Raw genomic sequence first — 16807 nt, 5'->3', positions numbered from 1 at the left:
CTGAGCCCTTGCTATGCATCACTTCAATCCCACAACAAACCAGTGTGCCAGGTGATACCACATGGACTGGGCATGGAAATCCTGGTGAGCACAATGTCACACACATCATGGGTGGTAGAGCCCTTGTTCTCTGCTACAGAAAGCCTTTCTGGTAGAGGGAATGGCATGAGTACAGCCGGTATGGGATATGAGAAGAATCAAATATGTTGGAAGGACACACTGTAGGACATCTGGCTGGAAAGATACACTGAAACCACACAGCAGGGGCCTCATCTACCTGGCCTTCGGAGAATGTGCTTGTTGACTGGGTGATGAAGCACGTAGGGAAGAGGAAGCTTTTGGGAAACAAGAGTCCAGGATCAGGCATAGCGGCTAAGAGCCACTGGAGCCAGCCAGCTCTGACACCTACTAGGTGTGTAAATGTGGACGAGGTCTTTAACTTCTGTGTGCCTCCACTTCCTCATCTATTAGATGGGGATGATAATACTACCTAATTCACAGAACTGTGACACTAAATGAATTTGCAAAGCAATAAGAATAATGCCACCCATAAAAACTGCCATAGAAGTGTCACTGGATAATGATGGTGATGATGAAGCAGCCTTAATTAACCAGATGAGACATCCTGAAGTTGGGATATTATCTCAGAGATGACTAGAGTAATCCAGACAAGAGAAAGGATGGTAGCAGCTACCAGGAGGGGGGGGGGGGGAGGCGGGGAGAGGAAGTAAATGAACTGAGAGATCAGAGAACTCGAAAGGTGAGGAGAGGGTTGCAGCCTGGGAGAAAAGCAGTGCTGCTGGAGGGGCTGCTCAGCCATAAAAACACTTGGCAAAGACTTAGAGGACTCCTTGCTAGACTTCAATCCTTACACACCCAGGGGCAGTCCTCAGAGCCTCAAACCTTCCATCTCGAAAACGGAGCCAACAATCCTTACCCTTTCTACTCTCAGCATTGTCATGAGGAGCTAATAGGGCAGTGGATTTGGCCACAGGATGTTAAGACATAACGCACTGTACAGATGGGAGGCGTGAGTCGGGACAAGGGACTAGTCTGGGGAACGAGCCCAAGGAAAGAGAGACACTCTACTCAACCTTGTCCATGATGTTCCCAGAGAGGAAGACTGAGGGTCAGTTCCAACATCCTCGCCCTGCACAGCTACAGGCTGGTACCAGCCCAGGACCAGGGACACCTGAGGCTTCCATGGCACTGAGGGTTCAAGGTTCACACAAAGGTTCAGGGGCAGAACCCCCCGTGCTGACAGCAGCACTCACCATTCCAGGGCACGCGAGGGATAAAAGAAGCCCACAGAAAACCCAGTTGGCTCTACCTCCTCCAGCTCTCCAGTTATAAAGTCTGTAAGCAGATCAAAAGAAGGGTTCCGGAGCCAGCCAGGGATGGGGATGAGAAAACCAGCCCCTGAGGGCTGCAGCAGGCGGCACCCCCCCAAGCAGTTTGCCTTCCATTAAAGCCAAGTGTTTGTTTACATTTCCTGCATCATCTTGTCACTTTCTGGATAGGATTTCTTACAGAAACTCATCTTTTTCATGTTGAGTGTAGTCTACAGAGTCCAGGAGACCATAAAGAGCAGCAGCTCACGTACCCTATTTAAGTTCTCTTTATTTTAGCTTCGGGAGGAACTCAGGAGCCCCAGCCCCGAGTCGCTTCTCCAGCAGACCCTGCGCCTCCTTATCACATCATTCACCACAGAAGACTGGGACGGTGTCCTTAACACAACTCTCTCCCTCCCACTACCCTGGAGTTCCTTGAAGTTCCCTGAACTAGCCTAGAGTTCTCATCCTTCTCTGAGTCCCCACCACCCAACACAGACAGACCCTAGCATATAATGAACTGAAATATCACCCATCCTTTGGAATCCAAAAGCAGTGAGAACCCACAGGCACAACCTGCTCCAAGTACTCAACCTTGCCCCTTACTCAAAAGTCTTTTAATATAGCAGCACCTCATGTCTTCAAGCCTCCCTGTTTGGTTTTCCAAAACCCTGACTTCCGAGGTCAAAGGAAAGGTCTAATTTAGGTTTGTGACCTTAGCCTGTGTTTCATTTTACAGTTTTGATTTGTTTGATACAGGTTGTGGAGAAGTAAAAGCCCTTATCACTCCAAAATACAGTTACCAAATTCAAACCACTCGAGAATAGGGCCTTCTCCCTTCAACCAACTTTTTCGACTGACTTTTAACAGTTTTAAAATTGATAAACTAGAAGAAGCGCTTTATTTAAAGAAAGAAAAAAAGATCTAAGTAAACAGTTCCCAGAGTTCTCTAAGAATTTAGACTCAAAGAACACAATCTGTCTACACAAGGATAAATGCAGTTTTATTAAAGAAAACACAGCAGGCTTACATACACTCTTCAAACAGTGTACACTGTCCACACGAAGAAGCAAACAAATTCAAAGCGGGTGGAACAGGGTCATCAGTGGGGAAGTACCATGGTTTTTCACTCTAAAGCTGAACCACAAGGCAGGCAAGTGTTAGAGACAGACTTTCTCAAGGTATCTCGAATGCAGCTCAAGGAGATGACCACAGAATCATGTGGTGGAGCTACTGTGATTGTTTTCAAAATAATTTTTATTGAAGAAACAATCAACTGAACTACTTATCATCTGCAAAACCAAGCCCGTTGGCACCAAATGTGTTAAAAGCCTCCAATAGCACTGGAGTTTTGATTTATTCCAAATATAGACCTGAAATCACAAACTACAGAGCCAAAGCCGCAGTGTTTTAAATGACTGACCAACTCCATCGAAATATCCCACACTTCTCGTTTCAGAGTGAGGGGGAAATAAATGAGAGTCAAGAAACACAATTTCTAGAAATTCTTCCATCATAGGAGGGAAAGTCTGAAAGATCTGTGTGGTTTTTAAGAAAGCCAGTGGAAACTAGAACATACGCAAAAGTTATTTCCACTGCACACTACAGATAAAAATGTCACTTTTCCAACAATTTTAAAATACATGGTATGTTTAGAGTTTGATTTTTCTCTCATTACTTGAGCTTTTGTCAAGCACCTGGATGTTAAGAGTTATAAAAATGAATGAAGGGGCTTCCCTGGTGGCACAGTCGTTAAGAATCCACCTGCCAACACAGGGGACACGGGTTCGATCCCTGGTCCGGGAAGATCCCACATGCTGCGGAGCAACTAAGCCCATGAGCCACAACTACTGAGCCCGTGAGCCACAACTACTGAGCCCGTGTGCCACAACTACTGAGCCCGCACACCTAGAGCCCGTGCTCCGCAACAAGGGAAGCTACCGCAATGAAAAGCCCACGCACCGCAACGAAGAGTAGCCCCCGCTCGCTGCCCATGCGCAGCAGTGAAGACCTAACGCAGCCAAAAATAAATAGGGCTTCCCTGGTGGCGCAGTGGTTGAGAGTCCGCCTGACGATGCAGGGGACATGGGTTCGTGCCCCAGTCCGGGAAGATCCCACATGCCATGGAGCGGCTGGGCCCGTGAGCCGTGGCCGCTGAGCCTGCGCGTCCGGAGCCTGTGCTCCACAACGGGAGAGGCCACAGCGGTGAGAGGCCCGCGTACCGCAAAAAAAAAAAAAATAATAAATAAATAAATAAATAAATAAAATAAATTTGTTTAAAAAAAAAAATGAATGAAGATTCTGTTCCTGCCCATAAGGTGCTCACAAGTTGGGTATTTGTACCCAAAATGAAAGGGTTTAATAAATAGATGATATGAATTTCAGTAAGGGACTTTTAGTAATAGAAAAAAGGTCCAAAGTTCTTTGCAGCAATATTTTATTTTCCCTAGTTAAAAAAAAAATTAACCTAACCAGAATGATCTATTAGAGAGACGCTGCTAAACCCAAAGTGGTGGGATGTGACTGGGAGCATTATTTACCAAAGGACTGGCCAGTGACGAGACCTGCACTAGCTATCGATCATCATCAATCTCCACACTTCACTGTGACTTTCGACCACTTTGTCAACTTTCATAGATTAAAACACTCCAGGCCAGTCCTTGATTCAATTGGTAGATAACTACTGCTTCCCCTCAAAAACCACATATTCACTTTAATCCATTTGAATAATTTCTCAAACTATGGGCTGAATTCTAACTAGGATCCAAGTCCAGACAATCCCACATGAAGCTAATCTTCAACTAGAGGGCCAGAAGCTCTGGTTACTGGGATTTCACTCATTCCAACTCATTTAACAAATATTTATTGAGCACCAACTGCCAGGAATTTTCTAAACACTGAGCAATTCCGCTGGAAAATAAAACAGACATGGAACCTTCCCTTGTGGGGCTTACAATCTAGCAGTCAGAGCATCAACAAATGAATTTTATTGAGGGAAAGGAACATGACTCAGGATAACAGGCAGCTGGGCTGGGGAAGAGAAGGGATAGGCACCCACCAGATAGGATGGTTAGTTAGAGAGTTTCTATGAAGACAAAACCCTACAGAAGATACATCCTTAAAACTTGAAAAACACCTGTTACAAAGGTTGGTGTGATTGTTACCGAAAAAATTTTCTGAATAACTAGTATATATAATTTAGAAAAGACAAAAATATGTTTAAAAATAGAATGAGTCTAAACTAATCTATAAACTTAACAGAACCCCAATAAAAATAGTTTCTGAAAAAATTTTTGACTAGACAAAGTGCATCTAAAAGTGTAAACAGACAAACACACCTGTGAAAAAAGCCAGGAAAAAAATCTTAAAGAAGAAAGTGATGAAAAGTGAGTAGCTGAATTATACAGCAAAACCCCTCTCACAGAGCTATGGTAATTAAAGCTCCAGGTAGATAATGGAGCACATGTGAATTTAGTTTACCGATCTATAGAGAAAAGAGTCAATGAATTGTGTTAGGACAAGACAAGCATTAAGTTAAAAGGTTTGGATCTCTACCTCACTCTTTCTACCATATCAAACAAAATCTAGACATATTCAACGATGTAAAGTATATTATGACTTCATTTTTTTTATGTGCAAGACATTTTTCCAATAATTTCAGGATAAGATGGTCTTTTGCATGCAAATGAAAAACCTAGAAATCATAAAGGAAGAGTCGATAAATTTGATGTAATATTAATTTCTGCATGGAAAGTTATGTAACAGGGAAAGTCAAAAGGCAAATGACAAACTGAGAAAGAATATGTGCAATGACCCCATCATACAGCCCCCTGACGTTTTGCTGGGACATTAGCAGTGCTTCTCAAATTTTAATGTGCATACTCTTCACCTGGAATCTTGTTAAAGTCAAGATTCTAGTTTGGCAGGCCTGGAGTGGGGGTCTCAGAGTCTGCATCTCTAACAGGCTCCTGGGAATACCAAGTAGCTAAATTTTACAGAACTTTTCAAATTAAAGAGACATGGGGCCAGAACTGAGTGGGGCTCAGATACCTCATAAGAATCACTTGGGAAGGTTTCAGAACCTTGGTCCAAACTTCACCATTGGATGTTCTGATTTAGAAGATCCAAGCTTGAACAGGAGGAGTCAGTATTTTTTTTTTTAACTCCCCAGGTGACAAAGATATTCAGCCTGGTTTGAAATCCAGTGGACAAGATCGTCTGAGTCCCTTCCTGATCTTTTCTGTGCTCTGAATACTACAGAGAGACATGTTTGAACTGGTAGTTTAAAACCACTTCTTTTCCACCCCCAGACCTCCCTCCCCTACCCACACATCACCTTCCTGCAGCCTTGTCCTAACATATTCTCCTCTCACAACAAAGGCTGACAAAAGTACAGGAGCAGAGCAAAGGAGGCCCACAAGCATGGGTAAGGGGCATCCCGGTGATGGTTTACCCAGTCGCTGTTTAACCAGTTATTGGCTGTGTGATCCTGGGTTAGCCTCCTAATCTCCTGGCCTGTATTTCCTCACTTATACAAACCAAGTTGTTGTGAGGGTTTAAATAAGGTAATCTATTAAAAGAACTGTGGAAATTGTAAAACATCATGTAAACATTAGATGTTTTTCCTAGATGTGACATTGGGAACACACCTGTCTAAACCTGAACCCCTCATGTCCATGTCCCAACAAATTTCTACGTTGTCCCCCTTTCCAATCCCTTCTCAATTTAAAGAAAAAAAAGTTCTCCAGGTTTCCACTTTCTAAATATACAAACTAAACACTATGAACAAAACAGGTAGAACATAAATACTAAAAACAGAACTACCATATGACCCAGCAATTCCACTCCTGGGCATACAACCGAAAAACACTAATTGGAAAAGATACATGCACCCCAATGTTCATAGCAGCATTATTTGCAATTGCCAAGACATGGAAGCAACTTAAGTATCCATCAACAGATGAATGGATAAAGAAGATATGGTATGTGTGTGTATACACACATACAATGGGATACTACTACTCAGCCATAGAAAAAAAAGAATGAAATTTTGCCATTTGCAACAAGGTGGATGGACTTGAAGGGCATTACGCTACATGAAATAAGTCAGAAAAAGACAAATACTGTATGATCTCACTTATATGTGAAATCTAAAAAAATACAACAAACTAGTGAATATAACAGAAAAGAAAGACTCACAGACATAGAGAGCAAACTGGTGGTTACCAGTGGGGAGAGGGAAAGGGGCAGGGGCAGTATAGGGGTAGGGGATTAAGAGGTACAAACTATTATGTATAAAATAAGCTACAAGGATATATTGCACAACATGGGGAATACAGCCAATATTTTACAATAACTATAGATGGAGTATAACCTTTAAAAACTGTGAATCACTTTCTTATATAATATTATACATTAATTATGTCAAAGAAAAAAGGAGGAAGTTTCCAAACTTTCTCAGTTAAAAAAAAAAAACCCGCAGGTAGAACGTGTTATATCAAGCCTAAACTAAAAATGGCTTCAAATCTGTAAAAGATGCCAACAAATACTGCATATGTCTCTTAATGTACATGGTAAGGGTTTTCCAAAACAATTTCTATCCTCTTTAACAACTTCTACTTTGCTATTTCTAAGTGTTAAGTCTCACCTAAATCTTCCTCCCTGCTCATTTATACTGCCACCCCCAATGCCCCCCAATCTGGGGAACAGCAGATGAAGCAGGCCTTTTGTTTCTGACACCATCCCCAGGGGCACACACACATCTTATAGGTCTCCTCAAGAGAGGCATTTGCTATTTAATCCATTTGCGAATAAAATGAACCTGGAAGGTTCCCTGACAGAGGAAGCTTGAAGCACGTGCACAATATACACACTGGATTTATCATCAGGAAGCATTTGCCAAAGGCCACTGAGCGCATGCTTTTCCACACTGATCAGAGATGGCAGGGGAGGAAGTGAAGGGTGGCGCCACTAGAAGGGACATCCAGGTCTAATGACACACCTGGCCTGCCTCCTTCCAGGTGCTCAGCCAACCAGAACTCCTCAGTGCCCCAAGGGTATGACTGGAAAAATTTCTCACCTGCCACATTTGAACCAAGCCCCCGTACGACCTAAACCACATGGCAAACCAGGCAGCAGAAAGGCCTACATAAGGCCTGGAAATGTTCCAGTCTGAAACACAGGTTAGGAGGGTAACCCTATTGTTACTACCTGGTTAGCTCCCTCAGACAGAATCCATACTGGAGAACTGGGTCCAGGACAGCAGCCCTGCCTTGCAGACCAAGCAGAAGCTGTGTGCTATCACACTCAGTAGGGCCTCTCCAGAACACCACACAGGGCTTATTTCCCAGCAAACTAGTTGGCCAGAGACCATTTGGTTTCAATTAACAGAAACCCACTCCCACTAACCTAAGGAAAAAAAAAAAAAGAAGGGTAGGGGAACGTGGGTTCATTATAAGGCCAAGGGGTCTATCAGATGACCCCGAATCAGGAACTGCAGCCAGCCCTCATGGGAAATGGAAACCAGGAAATGGAAAACCATCCGGAAATGAGACTATTCCCAAGGTCTCTCGTCTCCTCCTCTGCACAACAGCTTTGTTGTTTTCTCTCTGCAAATCAGTTTTAATTCTATGCTTCTGTGTAGCCATGGGTCAAACATCTACTCCCCAGTTAGCTTTTCCCTGAACTGTAGGGTGAGCATCAAAGACCAACTAGGATTGCTGTCTCAATCCCAAAAGATTCAGGAGAGAGAGTTCAACTCAGCTCGGATCAGACAGCCCTCTTTGATCCAAACATCAGAGAGAAGGTGGGTAAGTTGGTCTAACTATAGAGGATATCTACCTGTCTGGCACAATTACAACAAATGACAATATAAATGACAACAGCTTAATGAACTCTGACCTTTGTTAAAGCCACAAGGTTTCCAAAGGTACCATCTTGTCTTCTTATCATCACTCCAAGGAAGCACAGCTGTACAGCCAGATCCTCAAATAACAGATAAATGTCTTCTTTGTAGTTTGCCTGTTGGTTGCTTGGGTCGGAGAAAAAAAGCACTTTGTTGTTATCAAATAGGAATTTATTTCTGGTGCCTCCTTTCCTCTTTACAGGAGGGTTCTCAGCAGAAATCTTGCCTGGAAACAGGCAGAACCCGGCAGTACACAAAACTGTCCTTGAATCATGAATGCAGAGGTAGGGGAGAGACACAGTCATGGTAGAGAAATACACACACAGAACTAAAGCCTTCTGGGGCAGGCATACTAAAAATAATTTTCCATAGGAAGATCTGTTCGGTGTAAAGGTTAAGCAAGGCTCCTTCCTTCCTTACAAAAGCATCTGGGTTTTTCATAAAGTAGACCCAAAGAGTCCATCAGTGGGGGGTCTTCTTCACCTAGGGCAACAAACACATTCCTCCCAGATCATGGGCTGCTCTGTGTGGTTGCTAATAAGATAATCTGTTACAGGAGGCTTACAAATCCATTTACATTGATTTTAATTAATGAATCAATCCCTGAGCCTGAACAACTTGGTCCAGAGAGGGTAAGCAATTCAAGATTCAATCTGCACTCCCAGCCTGAAAGCTACATTAAAAAGAAATTAACTCTCAGATCAATGCAGGACAAATAAAAATAACTGGGTTTGTATCTCTTACAACATAAGAAAGAATCTCTTCCAAGTTTAGACAGTTACTCTTCACACATTAATAAGGGGAATATATTTTCAGTGATTTCCTAACAAACTCACCTAGGATTAAGGGGGTTTTTTGGGACAAGCCTGAAATCTGGAAAACCAAAGTCAGATATTATGACTCTCAGTCCAACCTCTGAAATGAAGCTGAGTCCAACTTTCTCAAAAACTCATCAGAACCTCTCAGCTCAGACTGAAGTTGAATAGAGAATTACCCAAATACAAACAACCAGTAAGAACAAAGTGGCACCCACCAGCCTGGCTGTGCTCTGAATCAGCCAGGCTTCATTAAGAAGGCAGGCAAACTTTTGCATTTGCTTTTACTTTATCCTTTACAAAGGCTGAAATAGAATTTGACCTTTCTGAGCTATCGCTAACTATGAATTGGAAACAAGCTCAATTTAAAAGACGGCATCAATATGTGACTTCTCATCGGTTCATTTTTCTCTTCTCTTTCCTCATCTTTTTTCACAGGGTTTGTCTACCCACTCTATTTTTAGACTCCTATCAGACCTTCCAATGACTCCATGTAAACCTAGTGGGAAAAAGTCTAGTTTCAGTCCCACTTTCTCAAATCCTCCAGCTGGCCAACACCAATGAGCATCGAAGGAGAACAACATCAGAGTTAATAACTGAAAACGCATCACACTCAATTTTAATTTTTTTTAAGATGGAAAAAGTTCATAAGCTCACCAGCAAACCGTAAAGCAGCAGAGAGACACCAGCCTGAGTCTGCCCCGACTTATGAAGGCAGACAAGGGGTGGGGGGGGGGGGCTGCTCATAAAAGAGAATAAATACATACAGGGTGTGGAGACCCATGACTTTGGGAGGCAGCATTTCACGTTTCTCCCACACTCTTTACAATATTTAATAAGAGTTATCACATTGATTTTGAAGTCAGTAAGACTGACCTGAAACACTGCAAAAGGAGTTTAAAAAAAAAAAAAAGACCCTGTACATAAGGAAGTAAACTGCAAGAAAAAGCAAGAGCGAGGGAGCCAGGCCAGAGCTTGAGCGGGCTGGCACTCGTGTGTTCTCTCCCTCCCTCCCTCCCTCTTTCCCTTTCTTTCTCTCTCTCCCTTCTCTGTCTCCTGACTAGGCGAGCAAAACAAAAGAAGTTGATACTTCAGCTATGCATATGGACTCCAGAGCTTTCTGCCCCTAATGTCTGCTTGCATGCCCTGAAGTTTTAGGATTCACTGGACTCTTAACTAAAGCTCCCTGAAACATTTCCTGTGCATTTCTGGGGGCACCTCGGCGGACCCAGCCAGCTGCCTTTCCTGGCTGAGTTGCGCAGGGCAGGGTATGCCAATGCAGCCTGACATTCAGAGCAAGACCACAAATTATAAACAGTTTCAGTAAATTGACTTGAGTGTCTTTGTTCCTCAGACATACATCTTTCTACCACTTACAAAGGCAGGCAGCAGAACCTAACCACCAATGCGACTATAGCCAGGACTGGGAAAGGAAGTTATTGAAGCCTGGATTTCCTGCTTTTGCTTGTAGCCAAGAACTATGAGGCTTGTAGTGGTTTCAGGAACTGACTCATCTAATGATTCATGGATAAGATACTGCTTTTAATACGTTTCTGACCCTAAGACTCAGGAACTTGAAAACCAATCTGAACCTATGCTTCACTCTTATTTGCAAACGACTATTCACAGCAAAATAAACAGGAGGACAATGGTTAATGAAACAATGAAAACATCACACCAACGGCAGGAAAAGCAGAATGTGGACGCCACATTTGAAGCCATGATCAAAAGCCTAATCTGTGGGCTGTGACTTGATAGCATCCAAACTTCCCAAAAGTGAATAACAGGTGGGATGAGGTTTATTTTTAGATATCATTCCCCTAGATGTAAAAATAGATTTAGCACAGCAATATTTTAATTCAGGCGCATCTGGGGTTGTGACTCTAAATACCCAAGATGGAAAGCAGCATGTAGCTCTAAATTTAACTGCTACAGTTGCAAACCAGGGAAAGAGTTCAGGGTTAGCTGACCAATGAGTAATGGGTAATAAAGGACTCAGGGTGGAACTCACTCTCTTAAATCAGCCTCTACAGGAAGACTGCAATTCAGTATTTCCACCCATCCTCTGACCAGTCTTCTCTTTCCCCCCTCCACACACATCACACACAGGCACATCAGTCCTGAAAAGCAAAACTCTCTAAAAGTAGAGTCAGAAGATGGCAACCTCTAGCTGCTCCCCGTAACGGCCCCATAGATTCATTCATCATCAAGAAAGCCCACTAGCGAAAAGTTTTCAAGCCTCCCTGGGCCACCAATCCTTGGGTTTTCCCTGCCCCTCCTCCTAGGGGCATTAAGAACAGGACCAGTTTCAGGGGTGGCTTTCAAACTGTTTACAGGTTTCAACACCAGTCCAGTCACACAGAGGGAAGGGGGAAGACAAAAATGGCAGGGGAGAGGGGGAGGGGGGCCACGGGGGATGGAAGAAGCAGTAAGACTAGTTGACCAGGCAAGGCCAAAGTGCAAGGGCTGCCTGGCAGGCCCTGCCCAGCTGGGCTCCTCCAACAGATTTACTGACATGACGTCAGTGGCTCCAGTCCAGCTTTTCTTTGGTAGCTTTTACCACTTGCCTCCCCTGTATTAGGGAGCCACAGGACCATAAAGAAAATTCCCGTTGTGAAACGAGTTTAACCTCGGGGCACAGAGGCCTGCCTGTAAATTATAGGGCTCCTCACCCTCTCTCTGTGCCCCTGGAGGAAGGGGAAGGGAATAAACCCCGACTCTACTGTACTTTTCATAACACAGAGGAACCATTAAATGAAGCTTGCTGCCTTTAAAAAAAAAAAGGAGGGGGGGCGGTGGGAAGGGGTGTGGTAGGGATATTAAATGAGTATACAAAGGTTCACAGGACAGGATGCTGGTTAATTTCTCAGGGATGTCATGAATGATGATAATTTCAGTACTACTCACTCATTCTGTTGTGAGGCTGTGTTGGCTGGACTGTGAACGCATACGGCTTTGTTTCACCAACAAAACAAAAAAGTATTACTGAAACTGAAACTCCAGGCCTGAATGGAACCTCTGAAGAGAGCACTGTAGATGTATTTAAAATGAGATTTTCTTTTGGCCTAGGTGCATATTCTGTGATGCACGAACAGGGGCATCAAACAATTTCCAAAAATCAAAGACAGAAATTACTAAAAATAAGTCTAATAGGAGACTCATTAAACAAAAAACACTCATTTTAGACTTAAAGGCTTACTATTGTATTCCCACAACAGCAGAATAGCCGTGTTCCATCTAGGACTCCAGTGCATAAAGCTGCCTAAAACTAGAGCTTTAAAATTTTTTAGCTTATAAAAATAATGTATTAGTGATAAATTCTTTAAATGAGTGAGAGATTAAATATCTTCTATTTTAAACACTTTAGAAGAGAAAGGTACAAAACTTAATTCAACCAGTATTTATTCAAACACATGTGTGTAAATTGACCCCAACAATATCATCAAAATATAGCTTGCAGTCTGAATGGCTCAGAGTGGTAATAAGATAAGGAATCTCTCACCTTCTGGTTATTTAAACAAGGCACAGAACAAACCATCAGGGAGACAGGACTGAAAGCAATGATTAAAGTCTTCTGTGAAGCCTAAATTAATGTGAGCTTTGGCCTTCAAGATGAGACTGAGGGGTGTGTGACAGAGACCCTATCCAAGTTGTAGCTCTGAAATAGCATTTCCCATTAAAAGAAACCAAGCTCTGTAGAAATGGTTCATTCTAAATCCAAGAATACAAAAGACACAGGATAGCAAGGAAGCTGCTATCAATAAGGGTCACATCAAAAGGACACAGGAGCCAACTAAAGAAACTCGCACTGCCCAAAGATTGTACAATTTGAGCATCAATAGGAAGAGGAAACTACACGGAGTCAAAAACATCCGACAGGGCTTCCCTGGTGGCGCAGTGGTTGGGAGTTCGCCTGCCCATGCAGGGGACGCGGGTTCGTGCCCCAGTCTAGGAAGATCCCACATGCCGCGGAGTGGCTGGGCCCGTGAGCCATGGCCGCTGAGCCTCCACGTCCGGAGCCTGTGCTCCGCAACGGGAGAGGCCCCAACAGTGAGAGGCCCGCGTACCACGCAAAAAGAAAAAAAAAAAAAAAAAAAAAAAAAAACCGACAATTTTAAATCCACGATTGCATAATGATATTCAAACAAACAAACAAACAAACAAAAGAAACCACATACCTGCCTTTTCTGTACAACTATATGCCAGGTTAACCAAACAGTTGAGGATAGAAAGTTTCTATAAGAGTATTTTGGCTAATAAATGAAGTAGGAATGAGAGAACTGGAATATGACCAGTTTACGAAGCCCATATGAAACAACAGATATAGGCAGAGATCATAAATCAGTGGCTAACACACAAAGAAAGAGACAACTGGACATCCGTGCCTCCTGGTGGATTGCTAGTTATGGAATATTCCTGCCTTAAAAAACAAAAAACATTAAACCTCAAACAGACCAAGCTTCTAGGTCTAAATTCCAATTTATAGGAGATAAAGAGGATAGTGGAGCATGATAAACAGCACTAAGAGAATGCAACTGCAAAATCCAGAATAAGCGAAACTCGACAAGAGAAACAGGCTTTTATAAACACATCACCCGCAAGGGGGAATAAAGGAGGGAAGAGATCTTCAAAGAGTTTTAAGAAACAGAACCACCAAAGATAACCTTTGATCTTGTTTGGACCCTGATTTAAACAAACCAACTATGGAAAAACAGTGATGAGACAATCAAGGAAAACTAAACAGCCACTAGATATTTTACATTAAGGAATTATTATTAAAATATTGGCGTGATGATATTAGAGTTGGTGTTTTTTAAAAAGAGTTATATTTTTAAAATACATACTAAACCTTTACAGATAAAATGGTATGACATCTGGGATTGTTTCAAAATAATCTAGTGGAAAAGGAACCAGGGATTTAGAAGAAACAAGAATGGCCACAGCGTGATGATTGTTGCTAAGTCATGATGGTCCAGGGACGTTCACTGCCCTCTACTATACTGAACTTTTCATAATAAAAATTTTGAAAATCTAAAATAAATAAAAATAAGGCACTGCTCCTGTCCCCCTCCTTCAAAAAGACAGAAAGGTGCTAAGAGAAGAGATACTTGGCACTCTAAGTCATGGCTACTGGGTGATGTAATAACAGCCGTAATTATAATTGGCAGATAACGTTAATGAGACACTCTGCCAGGCATCGTGCTAACCCTCACTATAACCCATGAGAAAGGCACTACTATGTCCATTTTACAGGTGAGAAACTGGGTTCAAAAAAAAATAAAGAGGTTGCCCAAGGTCAAACAGGTAAGTGGAAGAAATGTATGTAATTCCACAAATTCAAAAATGTAATGAGAATCAGGATGAGTTATGTCTTTTCAAAATAGTTCCCGGAAGTGCCGGTAACTCCCTAAGTCAAGAGATCCTACGCTCTCCAACGTGAAAGACAGCAGAATCAAGAAGTGGTGCTTTGCTGATGACCATTTTTAGTGAAACCTAGGAAACTGAAGGGGCAGTCTCTTTAAGATCTCAAAGTGATAAAAGCAGAGGAGAAAGGGTGAAAGAAGTGGACGGCACGTGTGTGTGTCTGTGTGGCTGTGTGTGTGTCTGTGTGGCTGTGTGTGTGAAAATATGAAAGCAAAAGGGAAATTGTCTGAAGAGAGAAAAACAACAGAGCAGGAAATCCAGCAAGAAGGGAAGCTGGAAAAAAGCTTAAAACTAAACCCAAAGGAGGAAGATGGAAAAGCAAATAAATGAGCTCCTGTCAGACGGGTCCATTCTGGTTAGGACAAAACCCTCAGGATCCTGGACAGAGAACTGGAGGACAGAGGAAGCAGGAGACTTCAGAATGGGTTGGGGCAACCAATGGAGAAGCTCACTGTGGGCCATTCCATCATATTTTACTTATTCTTTTAATTTTTATTTTTCAGATAAGGAGACAGAGGCCCAGAGAGACTAAATAATTTTCCCCAATACCTCTCAGCCAATAAGCGGAACAGGGACTGGAACCTGGGTCTGACTTCAAAGCCATGCTTTTATATTTGCTTAATATATATAGCACTAGAGAGATCTACACAACATTAGGGCAACACCAAAATGGCCAACAGCAGAGGTACCCAAAAGGCACTGGGAAATATATGACAACTCTAAGAAGGGGGCAAACCAGTACAGGGAAGGAGGGGAAGACAGGAGCACAAGTCCTAGGAACTGGCCATCAGTGCTCCAACCTCTTCTGGCCCAGAGTCAGCAGAATTAGGTGAACAACAGTAAGACAGTATCAACTATCCCACAACCTTCCACTAAAAACCAAAGATGGGTAGCAACCCCATTAGCAATCCCATTTCAAAGTCCCTGCTGTCGGGGCTTCCCTGGTGGCGCAGTGGTTGAGAGTCCGCCTGCCGATGCAGGGGACACGGGTTCGTGCCCCGGTCCGGGAAGATCCCACATGCCGCGGAGCGGCTGGGCCCGTGAGCCATGGCCGCTGAGCCTGCGCGTCCGGAGCCTGTGCTCCGCAACGGGAGGGGCCACAACAGTGAGAGGCCCGCGTACGGCAAAAAAAAAAAAAAAAAAAAAGTCCCTGCTGTCTATTTCAGAGACCTGATTACTAAGGGCTCTAAAGAAAGCAGTTAACTCTCTTTTCCCTTCTGCCCCTGCCACCGTCCATCACACATCACTGCCTAAAACATATTTTCCAGCTGGTCACCTGGGTGCGGAGGGGAGAAATTCACCCCATCTCCCTAGTTCCCAAGTACTCCCAAAGGTCATCTACCTAAAAACCCTACCCCCAACATGGAGGCATTTCCATATCCAGGCCTTCAGGGTGGTAGAGGGGGATAACTTACTCTGCCTGCAGGCCAACAAGAGCACATTCCAAAGGAAAACCAGATAAACTGGCAGGTCCAGTTCCAGGCTTCCAAACCAGATCAGCTTCTTGCCAGAGCCCCCAACACAACTATAGAACAGTTTAGATCAACCCAGACCCCAGACAGCCTCTCATTTTCAAATAACCAGTCTGAGAGGTGAGGCGTTCTGGGTCCCCACAGTCTTTGAAGACTGACACTAAAGTGGGGAGGTGATCTTGCCCCCTCTCAAGAAGATGAACGACTAAGGTGGGGCAGTTCCCCTAGAAAAGGCTTGAGTGGGTCACACCTAACATCTTAGGACCTTAGCCACAGGTTTGTTTTGAAAATAGAGTAAAATGGGCCACCAAGAACACAAAACAAAATAAAGTATTAAGAAGTCTGCCTTTTCTGCACAAATACACCAAAAGAGGGGAAGTCTACCTTGTTTCAGTGTCACAATCTAAACACCATTCAAATGCCACAGGTGACTTAATATGCAGTCTTTTTTAGCCTGGCAGTCGTGAAGTCACACAGATCTAGGAACTGGCTTCAAATTTTGGTCCCCATTGCACTGGCTGTGTGACCTTGGGCAGGTTACTAAACCTCTCTTGAGATTCAGTTTCTTCAACCACAAATAAAGCTCTCAGGTTTAAATTAAGGTAATGCTGAAGAATGGGCTTAAGACAGAACCTGGCCTGTCAGCCTTCCTTTCTTATCCAAATTCTCCCTGGGTGGCCTGGGAATTAGCACAACTGAGAGAAGAGTTAAGGAATAGACTCAGCAGTACTGCTCCTCCTCCATAAAGGGGAAGGGAGTGTGGGGTTGTGGACGGGATGACTCAGATAACAACACTGCTCCAGGACCTTTTGGCCTAAGGCTCTCACATTTTCTCTCTTTAATCTAAAGCTCGGCTCAAAA

General features: G+C 43.3%; 1 protein-coding gene across 9 annotated transcripts in view; it reads right to left on the bottom strand.

Moving 5' to 3' along the window:
- The window catches only part of TEAD1 (TEA domain transcription factor 1), a 266377-nt gene that overhangs the window by 235835 nt on the left and 13735 nt on the right, over positions 1 to 16807 (bottom strand). For 6 of the 9 annotated variants that reach the window (XM_060104068.1, XM_060104062.1, XM_060104063.1 and 3 more), the window contains one exon: positions 8232 to 8361. The exons of the other annotated variants lie outside the window; for them this stretch is intronic. In XM_060104068.1, coding sequence (XP_059960051.1) covers positions 8232 to 8282 — 51 coding nt within the window. In that variant the 5' untranslated portion in view covers positions 8283 to 8361. The remainder of the gene's footprint in view (positions 1 to 8231; positions 8362 to 16807) is intronic. 9 annotated transcript variants of the gene reach the window in all.

The sequence above is a fragment of the Mesoplodon densirostris genome, chromosome 7 (assembly GCF_025265405.1).
Source record: "Mesoplodon densirostris isolate mMesDen1 chromosome 7, mMesDen1 primary haplotype, whole genome shotgun sequence".
Lineage (NCBI taxonomy): Eukaryota > Metazoa > Chordata > Mammalia > Artiodactyla > Ziphiidae > Mesoplodon > Mesoplodon densirostris.
This window is presented reverse-complemented; position numbering and strand designations above follow the sequence as displayed.